At 37.9% G+C, this 24,388-nt stretch overlaps 2 protein-coding genes across 2 annotated transcripts in view; both read right to left on the bottom strand.

Annotated features, from left to right (window-relative positions):
• Pde9 (phosphodiesterase 9) overlaps positions 1-24,388 on the bottom strand; it is a 122,601-nt gene that overhangs the window by 65,589 nt on the left and 32,624 nt on the right. The gene's annotated exons all lie outside the window — the stretch shown is intronic.
• On the bottom strand, positions 8,116-10,414 carry LOC108056434 (uncharacterized). Its single transcript, XM_017140223.3, has one exon. The coding sequence runs from the start codon at positions 10,286-10,288 to the stop codon at positions 8,435-8,437; it is 1,854 nt and encodes a 617-aa protein (XP_016995712.3). The 5' UTR covers positions 10,289-10,414; the 3' UTR covers positions 8,116-8,434.

Genomic DNA, 24,388 nt, shown 5'->3' with positions numbered 1-24,388 from the left:
AAAGTTAATCAGAAGGACAAGGATATGCATGTGTAAATAATATTATGGTTTCCACTCCATCTGACTTTGGTCGTGAGTTTCTTGCATGAAAATTTTATAGATAAAAGACGAAAACTTCGCCAAAGGGGGTGGCAAAAAAAGAAGTGCGAGTCCAAGGCCTTTTCCCAACTTCTTATGTGTGTGTGTGTTTGGCACTTGAGTAAGGTCAGTTTGAGCGTCTGGAGAAATGGTTATCCTTACTGCGTACTTTGGCAACAATGTGTGTGTGAGGATATAAAAAGTCGCATATCAGTTGCCTTGGAGGCTCTTGCGATGGTCGCCTTGTTCTCAAAGATAATCCCAAATCATACTTAAATTTGTATTCATTTTCTGTACAGCAAAGCACTTACGAAAGGGAACTTAAACGAGAGCTTTAAAATGTTCGATATTTTCTATATTTTGACAATATTGACTCGATAATATCAATTTTTCGAAGCGAAACACACAAAATAAATATCCAGAAATAACAAACTGTTGGTATTTTATCAAGCTCTAATTTAAACAGCCTTTAATGTGTAAAGCTTTAAATTATAATAATAATAAGATAAATCAAAGTTTGCCGTATAATTTTTGTTCAATATAATTTCATTTTCTTAAGGCGTTTAAAAATATTTTGCATTTTTTTTCTTTAGCTTTTGTTTAAAAACCAATTCTGGCAAAATTCTTTGCAGCTTAAAAAACCAAGAGGCACACAAAAAAGCAATTCTGCCCCGCCTTTGCCCTTTTTTCATGGTGGCAATTAAAATTCGCTTACATTCGCTGAACATTCGCGAGCAGAACAATACAGAATACATAAATTAAATCAGGCGGAGAATAAAATATATGTACAACAAGCGTTTAAATACGCATTTCGCTGGAGCTAATAATAAAGGAATTTGCCGTGCACTTATTAAATTCTGCTCGGTTTTCTGGCATTTCGAAATCTCTGTTTGCTCAGAATTCAGAATGGCGAATGTGATAGCTTCTTCCGTTTTTGTTTGGCTTTGTTTTATTTTTCGAGCATTTCATTTGACAGCAAGTGAATTTTGGGAAATTTACAAAGATTTTCGGGCTTCATTGGCAAAGAGCAGAGAAATCCCCCATTGATAATCTTTGGCCTGCGTATTACTTTGTGAAATTTCTGCCAGATTTTTACTTTTACCTCTATACAATTCCAATTTCATGTGAGTGTGTGCTTCTGTGGGAGTAGCATTTATAAGCCACAAAAGAAATAAAAAGGACGAAGGCCTTAAGACCGTTTCAAGTTGCTGAATGTGTGCTTCCTTTTTTCCCGTATTTCTTTTATTTTTCTCTCTCTGGCTCACTTTTGTGTATGTCCGTTTGAATTAATATTACAATGTCCTTAAGGTTTATTTGGCTTGATATTCCTTTTTATCTTTATATTTGCCCTCCCCTTTGCTGCTTTGTCGGTTTCTGATTCTGATGCTGATGCTGATTCCGATTCCGATTCCTTTTCGCTTTTGGCTGTTTGATATTTATGCTTTCTTGGCTTCTTGGCTCGCATTGTTGTTTTATTCCTTGGCATATTAAAAATTCATACAAATGTAAAACGAAAATCCTCAAGACAATCATAAAAAAAGAGCAGACCCGGCAAAGGGTTTCCTTTTCTCTTTTCTTCGTGGGAGTCGCAAAAACGCTTGCAAATAAAAATGAAATATAATTTCAGCTCGCAAATCCACGTGTCTTTCTTTTTCTCTCTTTTGCAACTGTGTGTGTTTGTGCTAGTATGTGAGTGAACTAAATCAAAGCTGCTGCCGCAGAAAGCTGCTTAAAAAGCGGAGGCCAAGCATTCGCCGTGCATTCGCCTGGGCCCAAAAAAGTAGGCAACGCTTTTCGCATGGCGCAACGCTGCGTATGCGTGATATTTGCCAGTGCAAAATTATGCCGAAAAAGAAATGGCAGACAGTCCGTATCGAAGTGCATTTCAGAATAAATAATATATGACCCACACACAAAAATATATTCAACGATTTAACGCCAAGTCACAGTTCGATTCGTTCGAAAAATTCGAATAATATTAAAGAAAATTAAATAAGCAGCCCAAGCAAAAAAAAAAAGCAAATCTCACACAATATAATTACATTTAGTGGTGTAAACATTTTAGGTAATTGTCGGATTTGTTTTGTCGAATGTTATCTTCATGTTTTCCATAAAACCATAATTATCCACTCGCATTCCGCTGGCAATTAAATCGACTTACGCTCTCAGATAACAGGCATGAAACGCACTGTGCCGGGCCACCTAGTCGTATGCGTGATTTGTTGAAACGATTTTCGTGCCCACTTGGCGACGAACGTGCCGAGCGTTTGCCTATTGATCTCTGGCTTTTCCAGCCCGCCCACCTTCTCCTCCTCCTCCTTTGCTGTTGTTTTTTTTTTCGTTTTCCCGTTCGCTTGAGAGGAGCTCATAAAAATTGTAAAAACAATAAACGTCAATTTCTGCTAGGCAGCTAATTCGGGGTAAGCTGCCTGCGGGTAGCATAAAGTGGCCTTCTGCAGGGAGCAGAAGTAGGTGGGTTGGAGGTCCTTCGGTCTGAAGGATAAGCGTCGGATGTTTAACTAGGTTGACACTTCATCCAGCCCGGAGCCCTAACGATTCCTACTCGAGCTGTTATTTGTCTTCGCCCCTCCAATCGCCCAGCGCTTACCTGTGAAAAATGAAAGAAAATAAGAGAGAACTTGGATTAGATTTATTATATATATTATTTATTACATATTACATAGGAAATTTAAATTAGTTCAAAGCTTGGACTTTAATTTATGTGTGAAAAACCATTAACGCGATCTTAATAAAAATCATATCATCAATATAGAACTAAATTTCAGCAATCCTGACTTTCCCAAAATCACTTAAAATTTGTTATTAATAGTTGACAAATCATTTAAAATGCATATATTCAGTTAAAAACTGGATTTCAGCAATCCTGACTTTCAGTCGTCGAAAAATAATCCTTTTTTCAGCTGATAACAAAATCTCTTCAAATCGGATAACAATAAAATCTTTTGTCAATTTGCATTACAGATCGCTCGAATGGGTAATTACAAACGCATTTGCCTTTTTTGTCGTTCCAAATTAAAAACAACAATACGTGTTGGCAAATAAATGGATGAACAAAAACAACAAATGCCTTCAAAGTGTGGGTTAAATTAATTTATAGATACAATTACGGCAATTATCGTGGCAGAAGGAAGGCATACGATTGGGTCCATGTCCATGGAATAAATAAATCAAAAAACATATTGCCAGCATATTGTATATATGCGATATGCAATATATGCACGTGTGTATCAATTAAGGCGGAAAATAAAATCAATTTATTTATTTATTTAGTGGCCAATCGCATGTAAAATGCATATGGGGCTATGCGCCTGGATTTGTGTGTTCCATTTATTATTTATTCGCTCTTCCACCCACTTGCCCTGCACTTTTCCTTCCCCGGCACTTTAGTCCTGTTTGCACTGCGCCCACACCTAATTAATGCGAGTCCTTGTCCAGCGAGTGCACGGGTTTTCCACGGGCGGCGGCAAAGGGGGGGTGGAAAACAGGACACTGGACACAGACAGACAGTCAGACGATTATTGGCGAAGGTAACTATTGAAAGTATCGAAAGGGCGGGAAAAACGAGGATAGGGGAAAAACTACAAGAGTTGGCCACGAAGTAAATTGGATGAAAAATTGATTCGGAAGGGTGGCCAATTTAAAATCGCTTTATGTCAATAGCAGTTAAAGGATAATTGGAGCACGATTTGAACTAATTTTGCTTTTGCTAATAGTGAAGCCATTAAACCCGATGACACACACTAAAATGATGATGGAGCATTTTATAAAGCAGCTGATTTTAGTTGATTAGAGTATTTAAGTATGATTTTTATTCAAAACATTAAATGCCATTTTTTTGTGTCTATCAATACTTATCAAAATGTAGAAGTAAGTTTTTAAATCGAACCATTCATTAAGAACCTATGAACAATTATCGATCTACTCCTCGACTATAGAGTTCTTTCTACTTAGTATTTTAGCAAAAATAAACAAAAAGAATATCAAAATCTATACGTCTACGATAAACGAAATCATCAAGTGCTTTTTAGCTAAATCCACGTTCACGCAATCAAATCAGTTTGTATGTTTTTCCGTCCATTTTCGTAGCTGCGCTCAATTAGTTTTGTTAAAGCTTTCAATTTACACACAATTTTTGGACTGGCAGCGGCAAAAGGGGGCGGCAAGTGCGAGGGGCGTGGCCATGTGGGAGGTGGAAAGTGAAAGCGGGAGCGAAAGCTGCTGTCGTGGCAAGTTGCCAACATCTTGCAAAGCCTCTGCTCACAGTCTGTACAACATAATTAAGTTTAATTGACAACCGCTGACTGTTTGATTGGCTTCACTTGTTTTTTTTTTCTGCTGCTCTTGCTATTGCTGTTATTGTTATTGCTACTCATTGTTTGTTGTTTTATTTTCATTATTGTTGCTGTACTTCTCCTTGACTGGGCGACTGCTTCCATTTGTGCCACTTGGCCAGGCTCAACAATGAATCCCCCTCAACTCAACTCAGTTCAACTTAACTCAACTCGACCGCCCTCCTCGCTCATTATATACATAATTTTCGTCCCAGCAACATACGTATGTATATTCATCATCGTATTAAGTACAATGTGCAATTGTTGCTGCGGTCGCACGGGGCGTATGCTTAATGTGCGCCACTGAATGGAAATGATCAGTGGGGGAAAAAGGGAAAGAAGAGAGCGAGGCGAGGCGAAAGACAGCACTCAATAAATCATTCGGAATGAGCTTTGCTGCACGTTAATCACACAAACAGCACCGGCATCATACAGTCCGTATCAGAACAATAAGGCAGTTGAGAGGATTAAAGTCCACAAATTATCAGAATATTTTTCACAGAATACAGGAAATATCCCAGGATTTTTTTCAAAAAGTTCTTTAAATTTTTGTAAAATATAATCACTATAATTGATCATTTTTTCAACTAATGATGATTACCAATTCCCTTTCGCTTCGAATATTTGCGTTTAACTTAAAGTTTAGCCAAGTATTTTGTGTTTTTCCTCTCTGCATTGAAATGAAAACTTTTGAATCCCCGTGGTCACAGCTTAAGCCCAACTTTTGAGCATATCCCTTTGCCCAATCTTGTGTTTAATCAATTAAACTGGATAATCCGGCGATTCCTAATGGAAATCCACTAGATTTGGTGCTCGATATGTGGCAAAGTTGCCACTTCCATTTCCATTTTCCTTTTCCCCGTGGAACCAACACGATTGCGAGGCGAGGCCATGTCTTCTGATGAATCAACCGAACTCATTGCGCTGACAGACGGAACATTGTTGAATGTAACAGAACAGAACAGAACAGAGCAGAGCGGAAAACTTTGAAATGGATTAAATGACAGGGGGGACCAGGGGAAACGACGACTTGGGCCAAGCCCACAGTTCAATGGACGATTTTCATTTTGCTTGCGGTAGACAAAAGTTTCTCCTTTATCAAAGTTGCGGCTTACGGGGCATCGGGGCGGGAATAATCGCGGGGGCTAAGGGGTAGTTATAAAGCATAGCACCGAGCTGCTATACATTACCGCTAACGAGAAATATCAACGGTTAAATTGCAGAAAATGCCACAAAGCGCTGGGTGGAATAGCACAAGGACTTGGGCAAAAGGATACGAAAATGCGAGTGTAAGCGAAATCATGATTAAGTATGTTAGAATCGAATGCATTGAATATTCAGGTTGACGGAATTAGGTGTTTTGAATTAATCAGGAGATCCGTAAGAAGCTTAATTATTAAAAAATAAATTCAGTAAATATCCTAAGTAAATACCAAAATAAAAGGAAAAAGGAATGCTTTATCTAGATCTCAAACTCGCATAAGATAAAACATTTATTGACATACGAAAGTTGAAATTTAAATCATTTAGGACTCCCCCGTGCACATTTTCAAAATTAAAGAGTCCCAGAGACGATGTAAAAACGAAGACTTGGCCTGCAGAAATGGCCAGCATACCCAAAACACTTTACGAGCGAGTGATGAGTATAAAAAACTTGTCTACAAGTTTCGTGTAGATTTTCATTAGCAACGGCAATGGCCAGAAAACGAAGCAAATGATATCGAAATGAAAATAGACTGACGGTTTGCCAATTGGCGGTTGGATCAACCTGTTGCCCCCGAAAGTAATCGAAGTTCATTCTTTACTTTTGCTGCGGGTCACGAATAAATTCAGGCATTTAAGTTGCTCACGCGATTTGGCAGCAATAACAAAAGGAGACGTCGACAACCACGACAAAAAACACTAAACACAAAAAAAAACCACCCAGACCACGGGGCGTATGCGTGTTACAGAAATAAAAATGGCTGCTTCACATACACACACTACACACATACTCACAAACACGTGTGCGTGTGTTTGCCATTGCTTCATTATGATGGCGTCGTTAGGTCTATTAAATTTCCCTTTGTTGCATTTGCCCGACGTCTTTCACATTATATTGTTCTCCATAATTTAAGTTACGTATAAAACAGTCGGATCGGGTCCTTGAACTTCGCGGGAATTGGATTTTAGTGGGGCTTCAGCAGCGGGAGTTGATCTATATATCTATACATTATGGGTATTTTTGGACAGCCGACTGTTTTATGGAAAGTTTCCACTTAATGATTTGGAAAAACAACAGTTTAGTAAACAGTAGGTTTGTAAAAACATCGACAGTTGCTGATATTTATATTATCGATACTTTAGATAGGAAAAACTCAGACACACTTTATTAAAAATTTAAGCTCCATCCATAGTACTTATAGAAAATGAAATCTATTTTAATTAAGGTGAAACCTAACTAATATACTAAAAGTATATACTATAAAAATATACTACACTAAAAAATGATGATATTAAAATATTTATTTTTACACATAGTATTTTTGGTACCTTCTCCCAATGATACCTTCAAATTATTTGAAAATTTCAGTGAGCCAACGAAAACCCGAAAAGTTTCGCATTATAAATTTAAGCGAATAGCAAAAAATGCAATTTGAAAGGAAAACTGCTGGCAAGGTGGAATAAACGGGAGAAGGACACACGTTCGCAGTGCGATTGACAGTGGAAAAACTTTGTTTCCCAGCTAGACACTTTTCCGAAAACATTAGCCGCGAGGAAATCTTCTTCTCCTTCGAGGTGCTAACCACATTGGCCAGTGTCCTGTTTGCTCTTGCTGTTGCTGTTGTCCTTTTTGGCCTCTCCTGCTTAACGGCTTATGTGCAAAGTCGCTAAAAACTTGAAAACTCGCGGCAATGCCATCTAAAATTAATGCGGCATGACCTTTTCAGCAAGCCAAACAAGTTGTACGAAAACTTTCTTTTGCCAAAAGGAGAACGAGAAAAGGAGCATGGAAAGTTGAGATATAAGGAGAAAGTCGAGCTGGTGAAACAAATGGGCCACTACCTGAACTTCGGCCCATTGATCTGACTCAAAAGAGCTGTAGCTGTGGTCGTGGCCATTTAATGTGCGCATAATTGGCTTGTTGCATATTTTATCGCTTAATTGCCGCCCATCGGTCGTGGGTATAGTCCACATCATTCACCGCCCACTCGGCCAGAACAACCAGGTTCCCCTTAATTATGCCACTGTGGCACTGAGAACAAAACTATTGTGTTTTGAAGGGTGCTGTGCCTTAAGTCAGTTGTCTCAGAGGTCAGTAAACCTTTCAAGACACTATTTCTAATGTTAAGGTATCCCTTATTACTTGATATTTATTTTTAAATTTATTTAAAAATTTCTGTTTTAGTCTTCATTTGTAGAAAATTGTGTAAAAATATTTTTCGGATAGTTTGCAACATTATTCAATAGAAAATCTGTTAGTCCATTAAATACAGTTTATATTTATTTTTAAATTCATTTTCAATTTTACGGTAATGTTAACATTTATAGAAGAATCTCACCTAATTTGCAACTTTTTGTTTCTGTTAGTTTACATTTTTTGACATTAATTTTTAAAAAATAAAAAATTTGTCAGTTATTCAATGAAGTTTAAGTTATTTAACTTTTTTTTTTTAATTAGCTTAGCTACCTCGCACCTTTCGTATTTTGTTTTGTTATTTTTTGCAGTGCAATATTTAATCAAAATGCTCGTTCTTTGCTGCTTTTGCCGAGCAAAAAGTGGCTGCCAGCGGATTAATCGACTTTGACGCGTGTACGTATGTCTTCCGGGCAGTTTGCAACTCAAGAAGGCCTCGCATTTATTTCGCAATTAAATAAATCATCAAGACGAACGAAGAGCGGCAGAGGCCAAAAACCAGATGAAGAACCACAGAAGGACGATTGTCAAATTGAAGAACCGAGAATACGAAAACAATGAGAGACGTGAGTACAAAGGCTCTATTGAGGAGTTTCGAGAGGAGTTACTACATCCTGGTGTGGAAACAGTTTTGGTGGTGGCGATGCCTGTTGTTGGCCAGCAGCAAGGGTGGCTCCATGGGGGAAAGGAAAGGACCTCCGGTTGTCCTTCGATGCCTCATCCAGTTGCTGGCTGCCTCCGCCTGCGTCACTATCTCCCTGATCAGCGGACGATGGGTGTCCAGCGTCTGACGCACGCCGGCCAAATGGTTGCGAATGCGCAGCATGAGGCATCGCTCCGATCGCGTCCGCTGGGCCATCAGCTCGCCGAAGTGGTGGGTGGCCAGCAGGGTCAGGGCATTGATGCCCAGGTAGTGGGCCGCCAGGATGAGCTCCACCAGCTGGTAGAGTTCGCTGCCCAACAGCCGCTGCTCCCAGGAGCTCGGTTCACTTCTCTGGTTTTGCCCCACGTTGGGCGCCACTTTTTGTGCGCAAAGTGTCATACCTGTCTTTTCACTTAAATTTACATTTACATTTACATTGCTATGACTTAAATTTGGCTTCTTTTGGCTACTGCTGTTACGAAACGTAATATGTTCACTTAATTCACCCTCGATATATCCCTTTTCCTTGCCATTCTCCATCCCGTTATGATTGTTTCTTCCACTATTTTCCCTGAAAATTCCACTATCCTTGGGACTGATTAGAAAACGATCCTGCTGACTGCTGGCATATCTATTGGTAATTGCACTTTCCTTGTCGCTTCCGCTGCCATTTGCATTCAGTTTGGAGTTTCCGCCCTCCGTGTAGCCATTGAGTTTTCTATACCTTAAATTCTCTGCGTTCTCATAGTTCTCACAAATGTTCTCGTCGTCACTCTCTAGGCCGCCTCTACTATAGGGCCTATGTATTCGATTCCTAATCAGTGTGCTATCGGTACTTTCGTATCTGCTTCTTGTGTAGCCCCTGCATATTTGATATTTGATACTTTCTATTGTTTCCGTGGTGCTCGTCACGATTTCTTGAGTGCTCTCACTTACTTCTGTGGAACTGTCGTCGCTATCCTCACTTCCACTATCGCTGTACATATCATTTTCCATGGTGCTGGTATTTGTTTCTTCATTTTCATTTCCGTTTCCTTTGGCATTACTTTGATTATCGCAAATACAACTCTGTTTATCGGCGTCATCGCTGCTAGTCGGCACTTCACCGCTCAGGCTCTTCTGATGCATCCACATGACCACGCGGAGCAGGGTGACCGATCGAATGGCCCTCAGCTCGATGGGCTGCTCCAGCGCCTCCAGGCGGTCCATCACCACCGAGTGGCGGTTCATCAGCCGACTGGGCACATTGATCAGCCGATGATCGCTGCACAGAAAGCGCATTGTTTGCATGTCCGGCTGCCATTTGCCGGCCACCAATTCGAGCAGACTCTTCGCGGAAATCTCATCGTCCTCGGTTCGATCCGTTGGTTCGGTTGATCCGGGTTGATTCGGCGGCTGGAGCTGTTGATTCTGACTTGGCTGATGCTGATTCTCCCACCGACTGGCGGACGGCTTCATTACCAGCGAAACACTGGCCACCTGCGGCAGGCTGTGGGCCATTTGGATGCGGCGGAAGGAGGTGCGATTGCCCCGCACCGCTGGCGGAATCGAGCGTCGCACCAGCGAACGGATCACCGCTTCCGTTTCCGTTTCCCTTGCCCGCGGCTTCGGCTTCGGCACTTCCGGCTGATGCGCCATCTCGCTGACCAGGGCCATTGCCAGCGTCCTGATCGGCAGCGGCAACCGGGAGCGGAACAGTGAACACCGGTTCGAACGAACCGGGCTGCGGACCCGCGAAATCCGCGAATTCGGGCCATGCAGCGCCGTCAGCGAGTGCTTAACGCGCTCCGGAATTCTCGACTTGCAGCTGGATGACATGGATGATGGTGTTTTTATCGGCTTTTCCGGGCTTTCCGGCTTTTTTCGGGTATATATTTATTTTTATATTTATCTCTTGGCTTAGATTCGGGCTCGATATTGGCTTGTCAGTGTGAGTGTGTGACTGGGCTGAACGTTATCCCTTCGGCGGCTCGATCGAGGGCAAAAGGAGTTGTATTTTCATATCGAAAATATCGCATTTCAATCGATTGATAAATAGTCACGTTATCAACAAAATATAATATTTAATTGCAAAAAAAGAAAATATTATATTAAAAATTTCATAGAAATATATCGATAATTATATAAATGCATATCATCAAAAGTACTCCCTATATTTTCTTTCCAAATCATTATTTGTTAGTTAATATCTTTGAATATTAGAAAATAAATAAAATTTACTCATTTGAAGGGAAAAATCTCTACACGAAAATAGAAACTTTAATGCCAATGGCAAAATCCCAGCTCGGTTAAAATTGATTTAATCAACAAGCGCATGCAATTAGCCGATCAAAGTTGAATAATTATGGTTGGCTATTGGTTTTTCGGATAAATTTAGTTGGCTTTGGGGCATGAATTTTTATTTTTAGCCAGCTGGCCACTGCATCAAGGTAATCACTATTGATCGAATAAGTAGGGGAATTAGGCAGAGATATTTATCGGAAGGCGGCGAGCAAATAGTCAAACGAAAATCTCTGAATAAACATTTCTGCCCTTTGGCCATTTCGGTATTCCTTTTGCGGGGGAGTTTTGAAAAGGGACGCCGTTAATTAAATGCAGTTTTAAACAATTTTCCAGCCTTCCCTAGGTATTTCTTTGCTGTGTGTATGTGTGTGAGCTTGGGACATTAAAAAGTAATTTAAATTGAATTTCTTGGCACCGCTCCACGGGGATCGGGAATGGGTTCGGAATTGAGATTGGAATTAAGACGGGGACATGGCGACATTGCTCAGTTGTAGGCAGGCAGCAGCACTGCCTTATTGTAATTAGAGCGATGAGACAATAAATCTCAATATAGGCGAATCCGTCTATTCAGTTCCGCTTTCCCTTTTCCGTTTCAATTCCATTCCGTTGCCGCCGGTGCGTGGATTTAAATTGCAATGACAAAAGGGAAGGGAATCGGGAATTCAAGGATTCAAGGAAGCCAACCGAGCACCATGGCAATGCATAAATCTAGCTCTGTTCCCTTTATTTCCCAGAAAAATAAAGCAAGGTGTGCTGAGTACACAGAAAAAAAAAGGATAGCTCTCAATAAAACAAGCTATGATTGTAAGAAGCAATGCAGACGTTTATATTGTTTCGGATTTAGCTAAGAACTTTAGGAGCCTTATCCATAAGTTTGTATCAGCTCCAAATAAATATTTGTTCCACTAGTAATAACTAATATTTCTATATTTCTTTTTTTAATAATATTTTGTAAATATTTCTACATTTTTTTATCATTGCTTACAAGATAATTGTAGTATGCTGAAGCAATAAAAATCTTGCTAGTTTTAAGTGCTTTTTAAAATAAGTAATTTTCATAAGCCCCATTTAACTATTTTTTAACAATTCCTGCCAGTGTATTAAGCACCAACTAACCGATAAAAACTGAGAGGGAAATCGGGGCGAAGGGGGGAAAGTGGAGAAGGCGGCTTCGTCGTCGCAGGAATTAGCTCAAAATTGCAAAACTTAAGCCAAATGCTGGCGAGGAAAAGGAGGAAAAAAGGCGAAACGGAATGGGGCTAAAGGGAAGGGCACAAAGAGGAGGGGAAAACAACAGGAGAGTATGGATGTATGTAGGTGCAAAAGGGAAAATCAAAACCACGAAACCAGACGAAGGAAGGTGGCTCATTCTTTGTTTTATACCATCTACATAATAGATGGCCCAAGGAAGTAATAGAGAGAGATGGCGAACACAGAAAGAGACAGCAAGAGAGAGAGAGAGAGGTAGAGACGGGTAGCAACGGAAACAAGTCAATTTGCATTCCGGCTTAAACGAACATCGCCGGGTTAGTTAATGTTGCAAAAAAAGTTTAGCGAAAAAAAAAAAATTAAAAAGGGCACAGAAAATCTTGGATTTCGGTTGCATCAGCGATTGCAAATAAAAACAGCGAGAAAACGGAAAAACTGAAAAACAGCTGGCCAATCATTATCGCTTGTGCTCGCTGTCCAAACTTATTTTATTGTTTCAAAATTAGTTTAACCCCCCAACCCCCAGGGGCACTAATCAATCAACTTACGAGAAAACTTCGATTAACTTTCGCCCCGACTTTGCTCGGCAGCAATTAACCTTAACTTTGTTAATGAATCGGACAACTGAACAACTTTTACTTGGGTCAATCGCAATATTAAGTAAAAGCAAAGCTGTTTTGGGTCGTATTATGGTGAAATATTAAGCTGCTAAATAAAATATAAAATCTAGAAAAACAAATGTGAGAAAATATGTTCAGAAAATCAATTAAATTGAGAATGGAAGCTATATTGAACAATGAATATAATTGGATTAAAGTTTCAGTAATTATAGTAAAATGTTTACATCCCCAATTCACATTTTTAGGAATATCAATGACGATTTGGCTACAAAAAAAGATCTAATATCAGTATTAAGTAACCTATTTGGCTGCAAAAATAGATCAAATATCACAATTAGTTTTAGCTTAAATATATTTAATTTCACCATTAAAAGAACTCTCTGCAAATCAGTAAATCGATGAACAAAAGTCAAATATTGCCGTGAAATGTTATTTATTTATTGAAATACCAATGCAACTCCCTGGGAGCCCTTAGAATCAACTGCAAAATGCGAACTGCAAAACTCATTAAAACGCAGCTAAACAAAAATACCGAATGGAATAAATAAATATTATTGACTTTGGTTTATTGCTTTCGCTTGTGTAACTGGCAGGGCTATTATAAAATTAATTAAATTACACACTCGCACGAATTCGAATCCGAATGGCAATGCAAATGGCTGAAAGGGACGGCCAAATGGATGGCGATAGAGATAGCGACACACACATACCGATGGCAATTATAAAACCATAATTTCCACACGCCAATACATGTGTGTGGAAATACATGGCGATTTTTCGACACTGCACTCGAATTGCAATTTGCTTCCAACATTTTGTCGCTTAATTGTACTACTCACTAATTGAGCGGCATGCAAATGCATGTCAAACAAGTGGAAAGCCAAACGGAATGTATCGACAACAAATAAAAGTTCAATTAACTAAGAGGGGACAATTATATCTGCCTAATATGTATACGCAACGTATGCCACGTATGGGCCAGGGAATTTTTCGATTTAATTATGGCTTTGACAGTCGTGCATATTTTTCATGCCAAGTTTTTTTGCAACAGCAGTGCTCTTAATTTCATGGCAAATATTCTACACACAATGGTTAATATTTAATGGGAATAACAATGAAATAATTGGAAAAGTAAGATCAAATAGGAGATGCAATTAAGAGTTATTATTTTAAAACTTTACTCGCAAGTGCTACTTTAATTTTAAGAAAGGTCTTAAACTAAAATAACACACACTATTTTTTGATAACAAAATAATAAATAAACCCATGACACTGTCCGTGTGATTTTGTAAAAAGAAAAAAAGGTTCGCCAATTTTCACATTTTTTTCATAATTTTTTGCGAAAATTGGACAAAAAATAAAATTTCCTGATTTAAATGCCAATCGATAGGAAATTCAATAACGAATTCAGAAATTTGGATGGATATTTCCATTGTTTCGGTCAAAAAACGAATTATTTTTTTGGGAAAAATTGGGATCTGGGTTTTTGGGCAAATTTTGAATTTTTCCTGTTTGTTTTTTTGCTGTAACTTGCTTAAAAATGGTCCGACATTAAAAAAGCTTACTGTTTTGAACAGATAACGAAATAATAAATAGATCCATGACACTGTCCGTGGGATTTTGTAAAAATAAAATTTTCGCAAATTTTCACTTTTTTTATAGGGGTAACATCATGATTTTTTGCGAAAATTGGGCAAAAAATAAAATTTCCAGATTTAAATGCCAATCGATAGGAAATTTAATAACGAATTCAGGAAGGTATGACAATCCATATTTGGATCAATATTTCAATTGTTTCGGTCAAAAACGAATTATTTTTTTGTAAAATATAACATTTTTTTTTGTCCTGTAACGTGGCCAAAAATATTCCTACACCAAAAATACTTACTGTTTTGAACAGAAAACCAGATAATAAGTAATGTATATATTATAAATATAAGATGTACTTATCAAGTCAACCAATTACTTAAACCTTTTCTCTAGTCAACAAGTGCTATTTGAATTTAACTTCCTATATTATTTAATTACACTTTTATTTACATTTATTTCTTCGCCTCTTTTTATGGCCAGCATTCATTTCAGGCCTTGTAAACCCAGTACTTGAAGAAAGTTCCCCCTTTAAAGGAGCCAACTGTTACTAAGCCCCCAAAAGGGTTCGAGCCAATCCTTTCGAGTGAATTCCATTGGCCCCAAGGCAAACATGGGCCACGGCTAATAGTGTGAAAACAAAACAAACGAAGGGAAATAAAAAGAAAAGGAATATAAGGCAGGAAAGGCAGGAAAAGAAGGGGGGGGGGGGGGAAATATCGTAAAATGCTAAGGTAAACAAACATTTATAAATAATGAACATTGATTGCTTATTTGAACTAAATGAAGGCGGACATGGATACGGCTACAGTTACGTATTCACGTTCAAGGATAAATAAGAAGGCGGAAGGCGATGAACTGCACTCCATAAATGTAATTGTGACTGTGAATGGGTGTCTAATCATTATAGTGGTCTGCAGAGGGCAAACTCGTCGAGGGGTTTAATTGATTTGGGTGTGCGAAACTATCGGGAGATATTAAGCAATTTGAATCAAGCTAAAGACTTAAAGGAACAGATCAAACTTGGCAATACAGAAGATGGAAATACAGCGTGCAATAAGTAGAATTTAATTAATACAAAAAATTTATAAAAAGTATGTAAATAAATTTAGATAATAATACAAAAAATACATTTAAAAATCAGAGGCTTTTTAAAATCATATAAAATATACAAATATATATATTTATTAATATCTATATTAAGAGGTCTTTAGATAAAATATAAAAATATATATTTAAGCTACTCTAAGTTGGCTAAGGAAACCATTAGTTCACTTTCTCCGCCTGGGAGAAAAGAAAGCTGCGAATGTGCTTGCTCCATTACTCTGTGTCTCCGCTCATTTGGCCTTCATTGAGTTGGGTTTATGGCTTTCAATTTGAGTGTTTCTGGGGCCTCCTCTGTCATGCATATGTCCAAAAGGCTTAATAATTTAGACCGAGCACCCAGACAGGTGCAGCGCTGCACGTGCACGTGCATGTGGGAGAGAGCCTTTCTACATTTTCCTTGCCTTCTGCCTTCTGCTTTCTCCACCCATACAATCAATGCCATTATGCGTGCGAGTGTGTGTGTGCGGTGTGCTATGCGAATTTAATGCACTTCTTGATGCAGCTGTGCATAAGAAATCAGATGCAACCTGCGAGACGCCAAATAGTCTTACATTTTCCACATCTCAAATGAAGGTGGAGACATCTCTTGCATTTGCATTGGATTTTCCACATTTTCTGCTCACCACATAAACAATGCCACGCCCACAGGTCCGAGTGGTCACACCAAAAAAAAAAATATAATTTTTTTAAACTATTTTCGGGAAACCCAAACTATGAATTTCTAAAAATGAACAAAAATATAGAGATTTAGTATGTTCTGCCAATTAAAATTAGTAATCTTAATTGCTTAGCTAAATAAGTGAATAATTAATTATTAAGCGCCTTAATAAATTCAAAATAAAAAACATTTAAAATTTTTAATTACATTTTTATTTATTTCTCTGTGTATCTAGGACCTCTATTTAGGTACTTTCTGGGCACCACCTAATTTTTTCTCGTGTTCCCTGAACGTTGACAGCCGGCAAATGCAAATGCGGTTTCAACATTTGCATGACGTTCCGTACGTTATTTACAGAATGGCTGAAATGGCTAAAATGGCAACATGGCTGCCATTCACAGCTAATGACATTTTAAACAAAGACTTCCGATCCTCCTTGCTCTTTCGCACTCGGTCGCCCCATCCCGCTCTATTTGCTCATCTCGTTGTGCTGCTGGGGGTTTTTTGCTTTTTTTTTAAGTTTATTTCCCTTTTTCTTTTTGTGTGGCCTGCAAAATGCTTTCAGCGTAAAATATGAAAATGTTATTAGCATTAAGAAATGCCACGGGAACGGAATGGGATTCCATGGAACAGCAGGGATCGCCACTAAGTACGCAATGCCATTTGCCCATCGCCCATTTTCTATTTTTCACTTGCCATTTTCCATATCCCATTTGCAAGGACCCACCCCACTAGCCACCATCAACACATTTCTATATAATAGTTGCCTTCGAAAGAAGCCTTTTTGCAGCATACTTTTTAGAAATACAAATTAATTAAAGACAAAATTAAAAAGTTGTTTTTCTAATTTTCCAATAATTATATTATTATGTATCTAATAAAAAGGATTACCTTACGGAAAGGTTAAAAAAACCATGACCAGTGTTGGAAAATTCAATTTTATTTATTAAGTATCAATAATTCATAATTATTATATTATTATTCATTTTCCTATATTTCACCATACTAACTTGTTCGGCTACCTGAAACAAACATTTTGGCAATTGAAAACAAAAAAGAAACCATTGGCAATAAACAGACAATGGAAGGCGCCTAATCCACAATCGACATAATTTCATGCGAGTGCACAATCCATCCTACATCCCACATCCGACACCCTTAACCCGCCAGTGCCCACCACCGGAACCGGTGTGACCCACCTTAACCCGCCTCTTAACCCGCTTTTGCACCACCACATGCAGCTTGCTCCACATGGAGAGCCAGCGAAGCGAACAACTTGCGCTGTTTTCTCATTATTTATGCGCGACCTTGTTTTGTGCCATTTTTATTATTTTGCTAATTTCGCGCATTATAAAAACAAGAAGAAGAAAGAAAAAAAAACGACCTACTCTTAAAACAGCACAAAAAAAAAATAATAAAAAAAAATATAGATAAACATAACCCAAGCGGTAGCCATGTTGGTTATGGAAGATTTGAGCTCGCTTAAAACCAAATAAAAGTACACACTTAAATCAAGGACCCATAAAAATGCGTTGGAAAAAACTGGAAAAAAAAATAAATATGCCATATCCTTTCAATTAAAATACTAAGGCTGAGAATTCAAGGACTAATTTGAAATTACACTGTAATTATAAAGTGTATAAAACATTAAAAAATTAAAGAAAGTTGAAATAGATTTTTGTTAAATTCGAAGTATTTTTAAATAAATATCTCCAAAGGAAAACAGAAAAAATATATTTAAAATATGTCTTTTATTCCTTTGGAGATATTTATTTTACATTATTTAGAATTTAAGAAGTCTTAAAATCTTTTAAACATAAAATCTTAAATTTTACAATCACTAAAATATTATTAGAAGAGAGTGTAGGGAGTGCGCCTTAAGCTGGATTTCGTTTTCAATTTTCCGTTTTATTATTTTTTTCGTTGGCTCTTTTTTGTGGCTTAATTTTTAGGAGGGAAACTTATGGTTTGGTCGTCGTCAGTTGAGAGCTTTTAACCTATTTTCCCATTTTTGCGCAATTTATCAACAAATTAATGTAAGCATGACGCCTTCTACACACACAGAGTTCTCATTACGTGTGTGTATGTGTGTGCTAGTTCGTGGGAGAGTGTGTGTGTGGGTGTGCGGCGTTGTCATGAAAATTTGCATGTTTCTCCCACAGAGCCAAGTCCCCATTTTTGTTTTGTTTTTGATGCATGTAATTAACTTGAAGCGGGTCTTTGCCTTCTACTTATGTAGATCTATGCTGATGCGAGAAGGTGAGGGCAGCTATTCATGTATGTGAATATATATATAAAATATAATATAATGTATACATTATATGCGAGAGTGTGTGGGCGCAGGCCTATCATGTCCTTGTAATTTCTAAGAAAATGTTTGTGGGTTCGGGCCAAAGATCACAAATGCCAACGTGTCTAGGTTTTCCACAGTGTCGTTACCATTTTGATTTTTAATATTTTATAACACTGAAAAATGAAAAACTAAAATATGAGATTAAAAGTATGAAGTGAATAAGGGATAATCGTCTTCCTGTATGAATTTATATCACTTTTGGGCAAACAAAATATTGCGGCATACTTTTAGACACTTTGATAAATATAAATATACAAAAAAAATATATTTATTTTTCTATACAAGAACAAGTTTTTACGTTCTAAAATCTTTACAAAAAACAAATTACTTTTTTTTCACAACCATATGGTTTGTAGTTTTTTCAGGGAAACCCTTGGCTGCAATGTTTGGTAGCAAAACAACCGCACTTTGTAATCAAGTGCTTCATGAAGCAATTATAAATTATAAATAAAAAACTATTAAATTACTCACTAAATAAATTAGTTTTGAAAAAGTTTCGAATTCGAGAGCTCGTGAAAATTAATTTGTACGAGTGGTGGGAAAACGTAGCAAAAGTGAGTGGGAAATGAAAGCGAAAGCAAAAGCAAAATATGCTGGGGTGCAATTAAAGCATTTTACGTTCTTCAGCTCATTTGGGAGCCAAAACGCACATTCTCGCACCCACTCAATGGAAACTTTCGCCTTTCCATTAGCATCCTTTGCAAATAACTATTTTAGTTGCGAAACTGAAACTTTGTACGCACACTCGTATTTTTATTTGTATTTCTACGAGTTTTGTATGACTGCGCTCCGCACGAAAGTTAACCGCTTTCGCCCACTCGTCGTCGTCCATCACCTGTCCTCCATAATGTTTTCCCATGTTTCTGGCATTCTCGTATTTTTGCTTATTGGTTTTGTCATTTATTATCTTTGGCACGAAAATTCACGCTTGACAGGTCCTGCAGTCCTGCAGTCGCGATGAAAGTTTATGACAATGCGACTCAACGCCCTCGGCCACGCCCCCCTTCACTCTCCGCCCCTTTAACCCAACGATGAAGACCACCTGTCAGGGGGCGTGTCTACACCTGGCATCATTCAAACGAAGGGCACTGCAGAAAATGTCTAGCTTTCGACAAGCAATCAAAGTCTCATCTATGGGAAAGTTCCCTCAGTTGGCTAGCCAGTGTTGAAAAATTCTATAAAATTAATTAATTAGTTAAGAAATAAAAAATAGAGAAGAACTGGAGATAAGGAACTCTCTAAAAGCTAACTAAAACAAGAGAGAACGTTATAGTCGGGTGCCCCGACTATCAGATACCCGTTACTCAGGTAAAGGGAGTGCGAGGGAGATGGAGATAGAGATAGAAAACGTTGATCACGCATAACTTTTTAACGAATGGTCCGATTTGAAAAATTTCTTCTACATTTCGATAGGTATTGATAAACACAATAAAACTGCATTTTTACTTTTCCAAAATATTAAAATTTTTAAAATCGTATATAAGCGATTGTGGGCGTTAGAGGGGGCGTGGCACCCGTTTGAAACAAACTTGCGCTGCGTAGGAACTCCTAAAATCTGCATGCAAAATACCAATCTTCTAGCTTTTATAGTTTCTGAGATCTCAGCGTTCATACAGACAGACAGACGGACAGACGGACAGACGGACAGACGGACAGACGGACAGACAGACGGACAGACGGACAGACGGACATAGCTAGATCGACTCGGCTAGTGATCCTGATCAAGAATATATATACTTTATGGGGTCGGAAACGCTTCCTTCTCCCTGTTACATACTTTTGCACGAATACAATATACCCTTTTACTCTACGAGTAACGGGTATAAATATCAAGCGTATCTTAAGGCAATCAAAATATTTATGTAATTGATAAAGCTTTAAATTCACCAGTGTTGATAATGACTAAAGTCTTCAAAAGTAAGGAGTGCTATTACAAAGAATTTTATATTATTGCAATAACCGTAAAAAAAATGCACCAATGTTGAATAATGGTTATTAATACAATTCAAAAAAAATTAGTTGTTTTTGGTCAAGAGATTATAACGAAAATATCAAAATAAATAGAGAAGTTAATATTTACTAGTTTTGAACATCACATTTTCTCTCGGTGCCCAAATATGTATAGTTTAGGTGGCGAATCGAAGTGAGCCGCAAAATAGAAACAAATGCAAAACTTTTGATTGGCAGTTGCCTTTGTTTGTTGGCCGGGAAATTTAGAAACTTTGGCAAGCCGCAACTTTAGACAGGTGCAAAAAAAAAACAAAAAACCCAGGAAACAGCAAAAAAGGAGAGTTGAACCGCATTGAGGCCCCTTATGCCCAAAACACCCTTCCATTTTCGGTTTACGGCCTGGGAAAAGTGACACCACGATGCCATAACATTAAATGCCTAACAAGTTACTCAATTTCAATTGTCAGTCAGGATGATGATGCCCTCCCTGTCTGGTGCTCTCTGCATGGCTCTCTCGCTCTAATGGCCGGAAAAGGGCAAGAAAATTTCCATAATTTTATGGGCTTGACAAGCTCCCAGCAACACGGACATACGGACATGCGGACAAACCGACATACGGACATACGGACACACGGGGCCGTAAAGTTGAATTTTCAAGAACATCGGAAACCACACGGCTACGGAGATACGGGATACCCAGTCCCCAGGACCTTCTCTTCTCGCTACTCGCTTGCGTTTTAATATTTATGCATAAAAATTTATAGGTGCTAAAGTACGCATCAGTAGGTATGTATGTGTGTATGGCAACACCCACCGAAAATCCTGTTGAGTACGCTTTTCGAGCCACCTTTTCGCCCAGGGATCTCCCCTCCCCGTTTTCCCCGTTTCTCCTCTCGATTTTCCTCCAGCTGCCGCTGCTGCTGCTGGTCGGAAAAGTAGAACTATCATTGCAGCAGATCGAAAGCTTTTATGTGTCAAGTTAATGAAACCGGAGGAGCAAGTGTCCACCGGGGGCAGAAGACAGAGGGGCAGAGCGGCAGGGGGGATAGATTCCAACAGCTGATTGCATCGGATTCCCTCTTAAGGTGACACTTTATACTGGGCTGCCTTTAATCGGGGATTTAACTTTATGGCCCCGCCTTGGTCTCATTAAATTTTTATGTTTCTGTGCGCTCTATTCCGGGTTTTAGATTTTTATACGGATTTTTACGGAGGCGACTATGACGTCTGAACTTTAAATCGTGTATCGGCGATTTGATTTTGAATTAATTCTAAATATTATTATAGTATAAGATGCTAGATTAATTTATTATTTACTAAATCGTACTTAATTCAATTTTAACAAAGGGTTTTCTTTCTAAATAGGTTGTAATAAAACCTCAATAAATCTTCAACGTATTTAATTTCAGTGAAATGCTTGAGACTCCTCTTGGTGAAAAATCAACATTGAGTGTGTGAAGGCAAACGAAAAAAAAGACTGCTTGCAATTTAAATCGAATTTTGGCATTTCTGGGTCGCCACAATTGTGTCGTTCGATTGTCGCTGCAAATCGAAAATTTCTCATCCATAAATTGAGCACAAAAAGAAAATAAAGAAGAAGTGGAAGGAAAATTTGAAACAAGAAAACTAAGCCGCAGCCTAAATGGAGAAAAGCTAGTGCTTGCCATATCCTCAGACACACAAACACGCGCATATGCATTTTCATTTTCATTACAAAAATGAAATTTTTATACTAGTGTGTGTGAGAGTGTGTGCTTTTGTGTGAGCGACGTGGCACTGGCGGAAAATCATAACTTGAAATGCGTTAAAATGCATATAAAAAATTTATAGCCTACACTTAGGCGCACATTAAATGACATGCCTGTCAAAGGCTTGTCCAAAAGCAAGGGGTATAAAATTGGCCTCGAAAGGGTGTTACAAGGGGTTTTGGCAGTTGGGCTCACAAGCACCTGCACGGCGAGAAAAAACTGTGATTAATATTACAATACAAGCCCCCTTAGAAGATAAGAACATAAAAATTATAATTAAAAATTAGTTATAAATATAAACAAAAATTCTGTTAAGCTGGAAAATGCATTAATAAATAATAACAAGTCTACAAAAAAAGTTTTTAAGTATTATTTTTAATTATTATTATAAACAAAGATTCTGTTAAGCTAAAAAAAAGCATGATTATATATATATTTTATTGACATTACGGGACCTTTAATATTACGGTTAAATGTATAATTTATATTTTAAATAACATCATTTTGGACTAATACTTTCTGTAAGTTTGTTTAAATTTCTCTTATGCAGTGTCGTCCACCTCATCAACAATAGAAGCCTTCTTATATCTAGACTTTCTCGTAGTGTGCTCTGATTATTTAGTGGCCAAGCCCAGCCTGTCTCTGATTGCTCTTGACAGCGCTGGCCCAAAAAAAAGAAAGGAAAAATATAAGAGCTGCAAGGGAAAAAAAGAATTATGAACCAAAACGTGTGTAATGATGATGTGTATTTTAATGTACAATTTGCGGCCTTTAATAGCACACACTTACACACATATTCACATACACACACACCCACTGAAACACGCAAAATGTCCCCCTATTTCCATGGATTTAAGAACGTAATCACAGCCTTTCATGCCGTGCATTTCATACTTTCCACACACTCAACCCAATGCCGAACAATATAAAATGGATGGAAAGCGCAGACATAATAGATTCAGTTTTTCTGATTAAATCAATTTTGTAAAAAAAAAAAATAAATAAAAACGAAAAGTTTTTTATTCATTTGACCTGTCAGCGACAGCAGCAGCAGCAGTAGAGTGTGGAAAAACCATTAAAAATAATATGAAAAAGTTTGAAGAACTCATCAGCCATAAAGAGAGAGAGAGTTCGCGAGTAAAAGGGGAGCAACCTGGTTCCGTCGTCAAAATGCAAATTATTTGTAATTATTTGCGCTTCGAATAGCTAAAGCGAATGGCATTCTGGTGAATCCAGCTCCTTTGTCTAGGGATTTTAACCTTTGACAACGAAAATATATGTGAAAATCCTAAAAGAGTTTTTAGGAAATGTAACATTGCAGATGGGGTTTGATTTCATCTTAAGAATTTTTAAAAAACAAACTTAATTAAAAATGTTTCACATTTATTTTAACAATTAAAAACAAATATTTTTGAGATATGGTTTGAGTATGTTTATTTTGTATTGATTATACTAGCTTATAAAATGTTTAATTATCTTTGAGATACTATAGATTTAAGTATATATAAATGTTCATGTACCTATACGTTTTAAGCACTAAAACAACAGGCGAAACTTGGATATCTTAGACTTTGCACGTTTCTCAAATGACTGGCATTGATTTGCCTGCCGAAAGGACCTAGTTCTAGACCTAGATCCCACACACATACTATTCTATACCATACTATACTATATAGTATGTATTCTATATACTCAGTACAATCTAGAACTACCGCAGCACTTGACTTGAATTTCTTGCTCTCGTTTTTTTTTCTTTTTTCGTTTGCGTTTGTGTTTGCGCCCCTCGCCTTTGTTAATTTCTGTTGTTTGCCTTTAACCCCAACAAACAAAGGGCCAACAAAGCCAGCGAGCAAAACAAAAACCCAAAGAAAAAAAGTAGGGGAAGGGAAAAATAAAAACGATAGCCATAGAGTGAGTGGTAATATCATTGTTGGATGCAATATTATATTACTCATACGCAGCGTGGTCACTTGCCTGTTTGCTTTGTTCGATCTTATGATAGATCAATGATTCTGATCAATGTTTCTGCTGCAGATTTCGATTGCCGCCAATGATCTCTGTCTCTTTTTGCCCGACTTCCGGCCGATGATAATGCCGCTGGTGGTCTCGCACACTTTCTGTTTTAGCACTCAATTCGCTCAGATATTACACATACGCACTGTGGTTTCACCAAAAAATAATTCGCAAAAAAATTGAACAATTTGAGTATCCGATATGCCTGCGATTTTAACTACGATTTGCCAGACAATATCAATTATTATTTCCCATTATCATTTTACTTTTATTTTTCTTATTTTTAATTTTATTTTTTTTTTTTCCGACGCTTTGTTTTGTTTGATTTCGTTTAAGGACCTTCGGTCCGCTCCCTTGTAAATAATTGTATGTGCGTGTGTGTGTGGGTGT

The sequence above is a fragment of the Drosophila takahashii genome, chromosome X, assembly GCF_030179915.1.
Source record: "Drosophila takahashii strain IR98-3 E-12201 chromosome X, DtakHiC1v2, whole genome shotgun sequence".
NCBI lineage: Eukaryota > Metazoa > Arthropoda > Insecta > Diptera > Drosophilidae > Drosophila > Drosophila takahashii.
The sequence above is the reverse complement of the archived record's forward strand: the minus strand, read 5'-3'. Positions and strand labels throughout refer to the sequence as shown.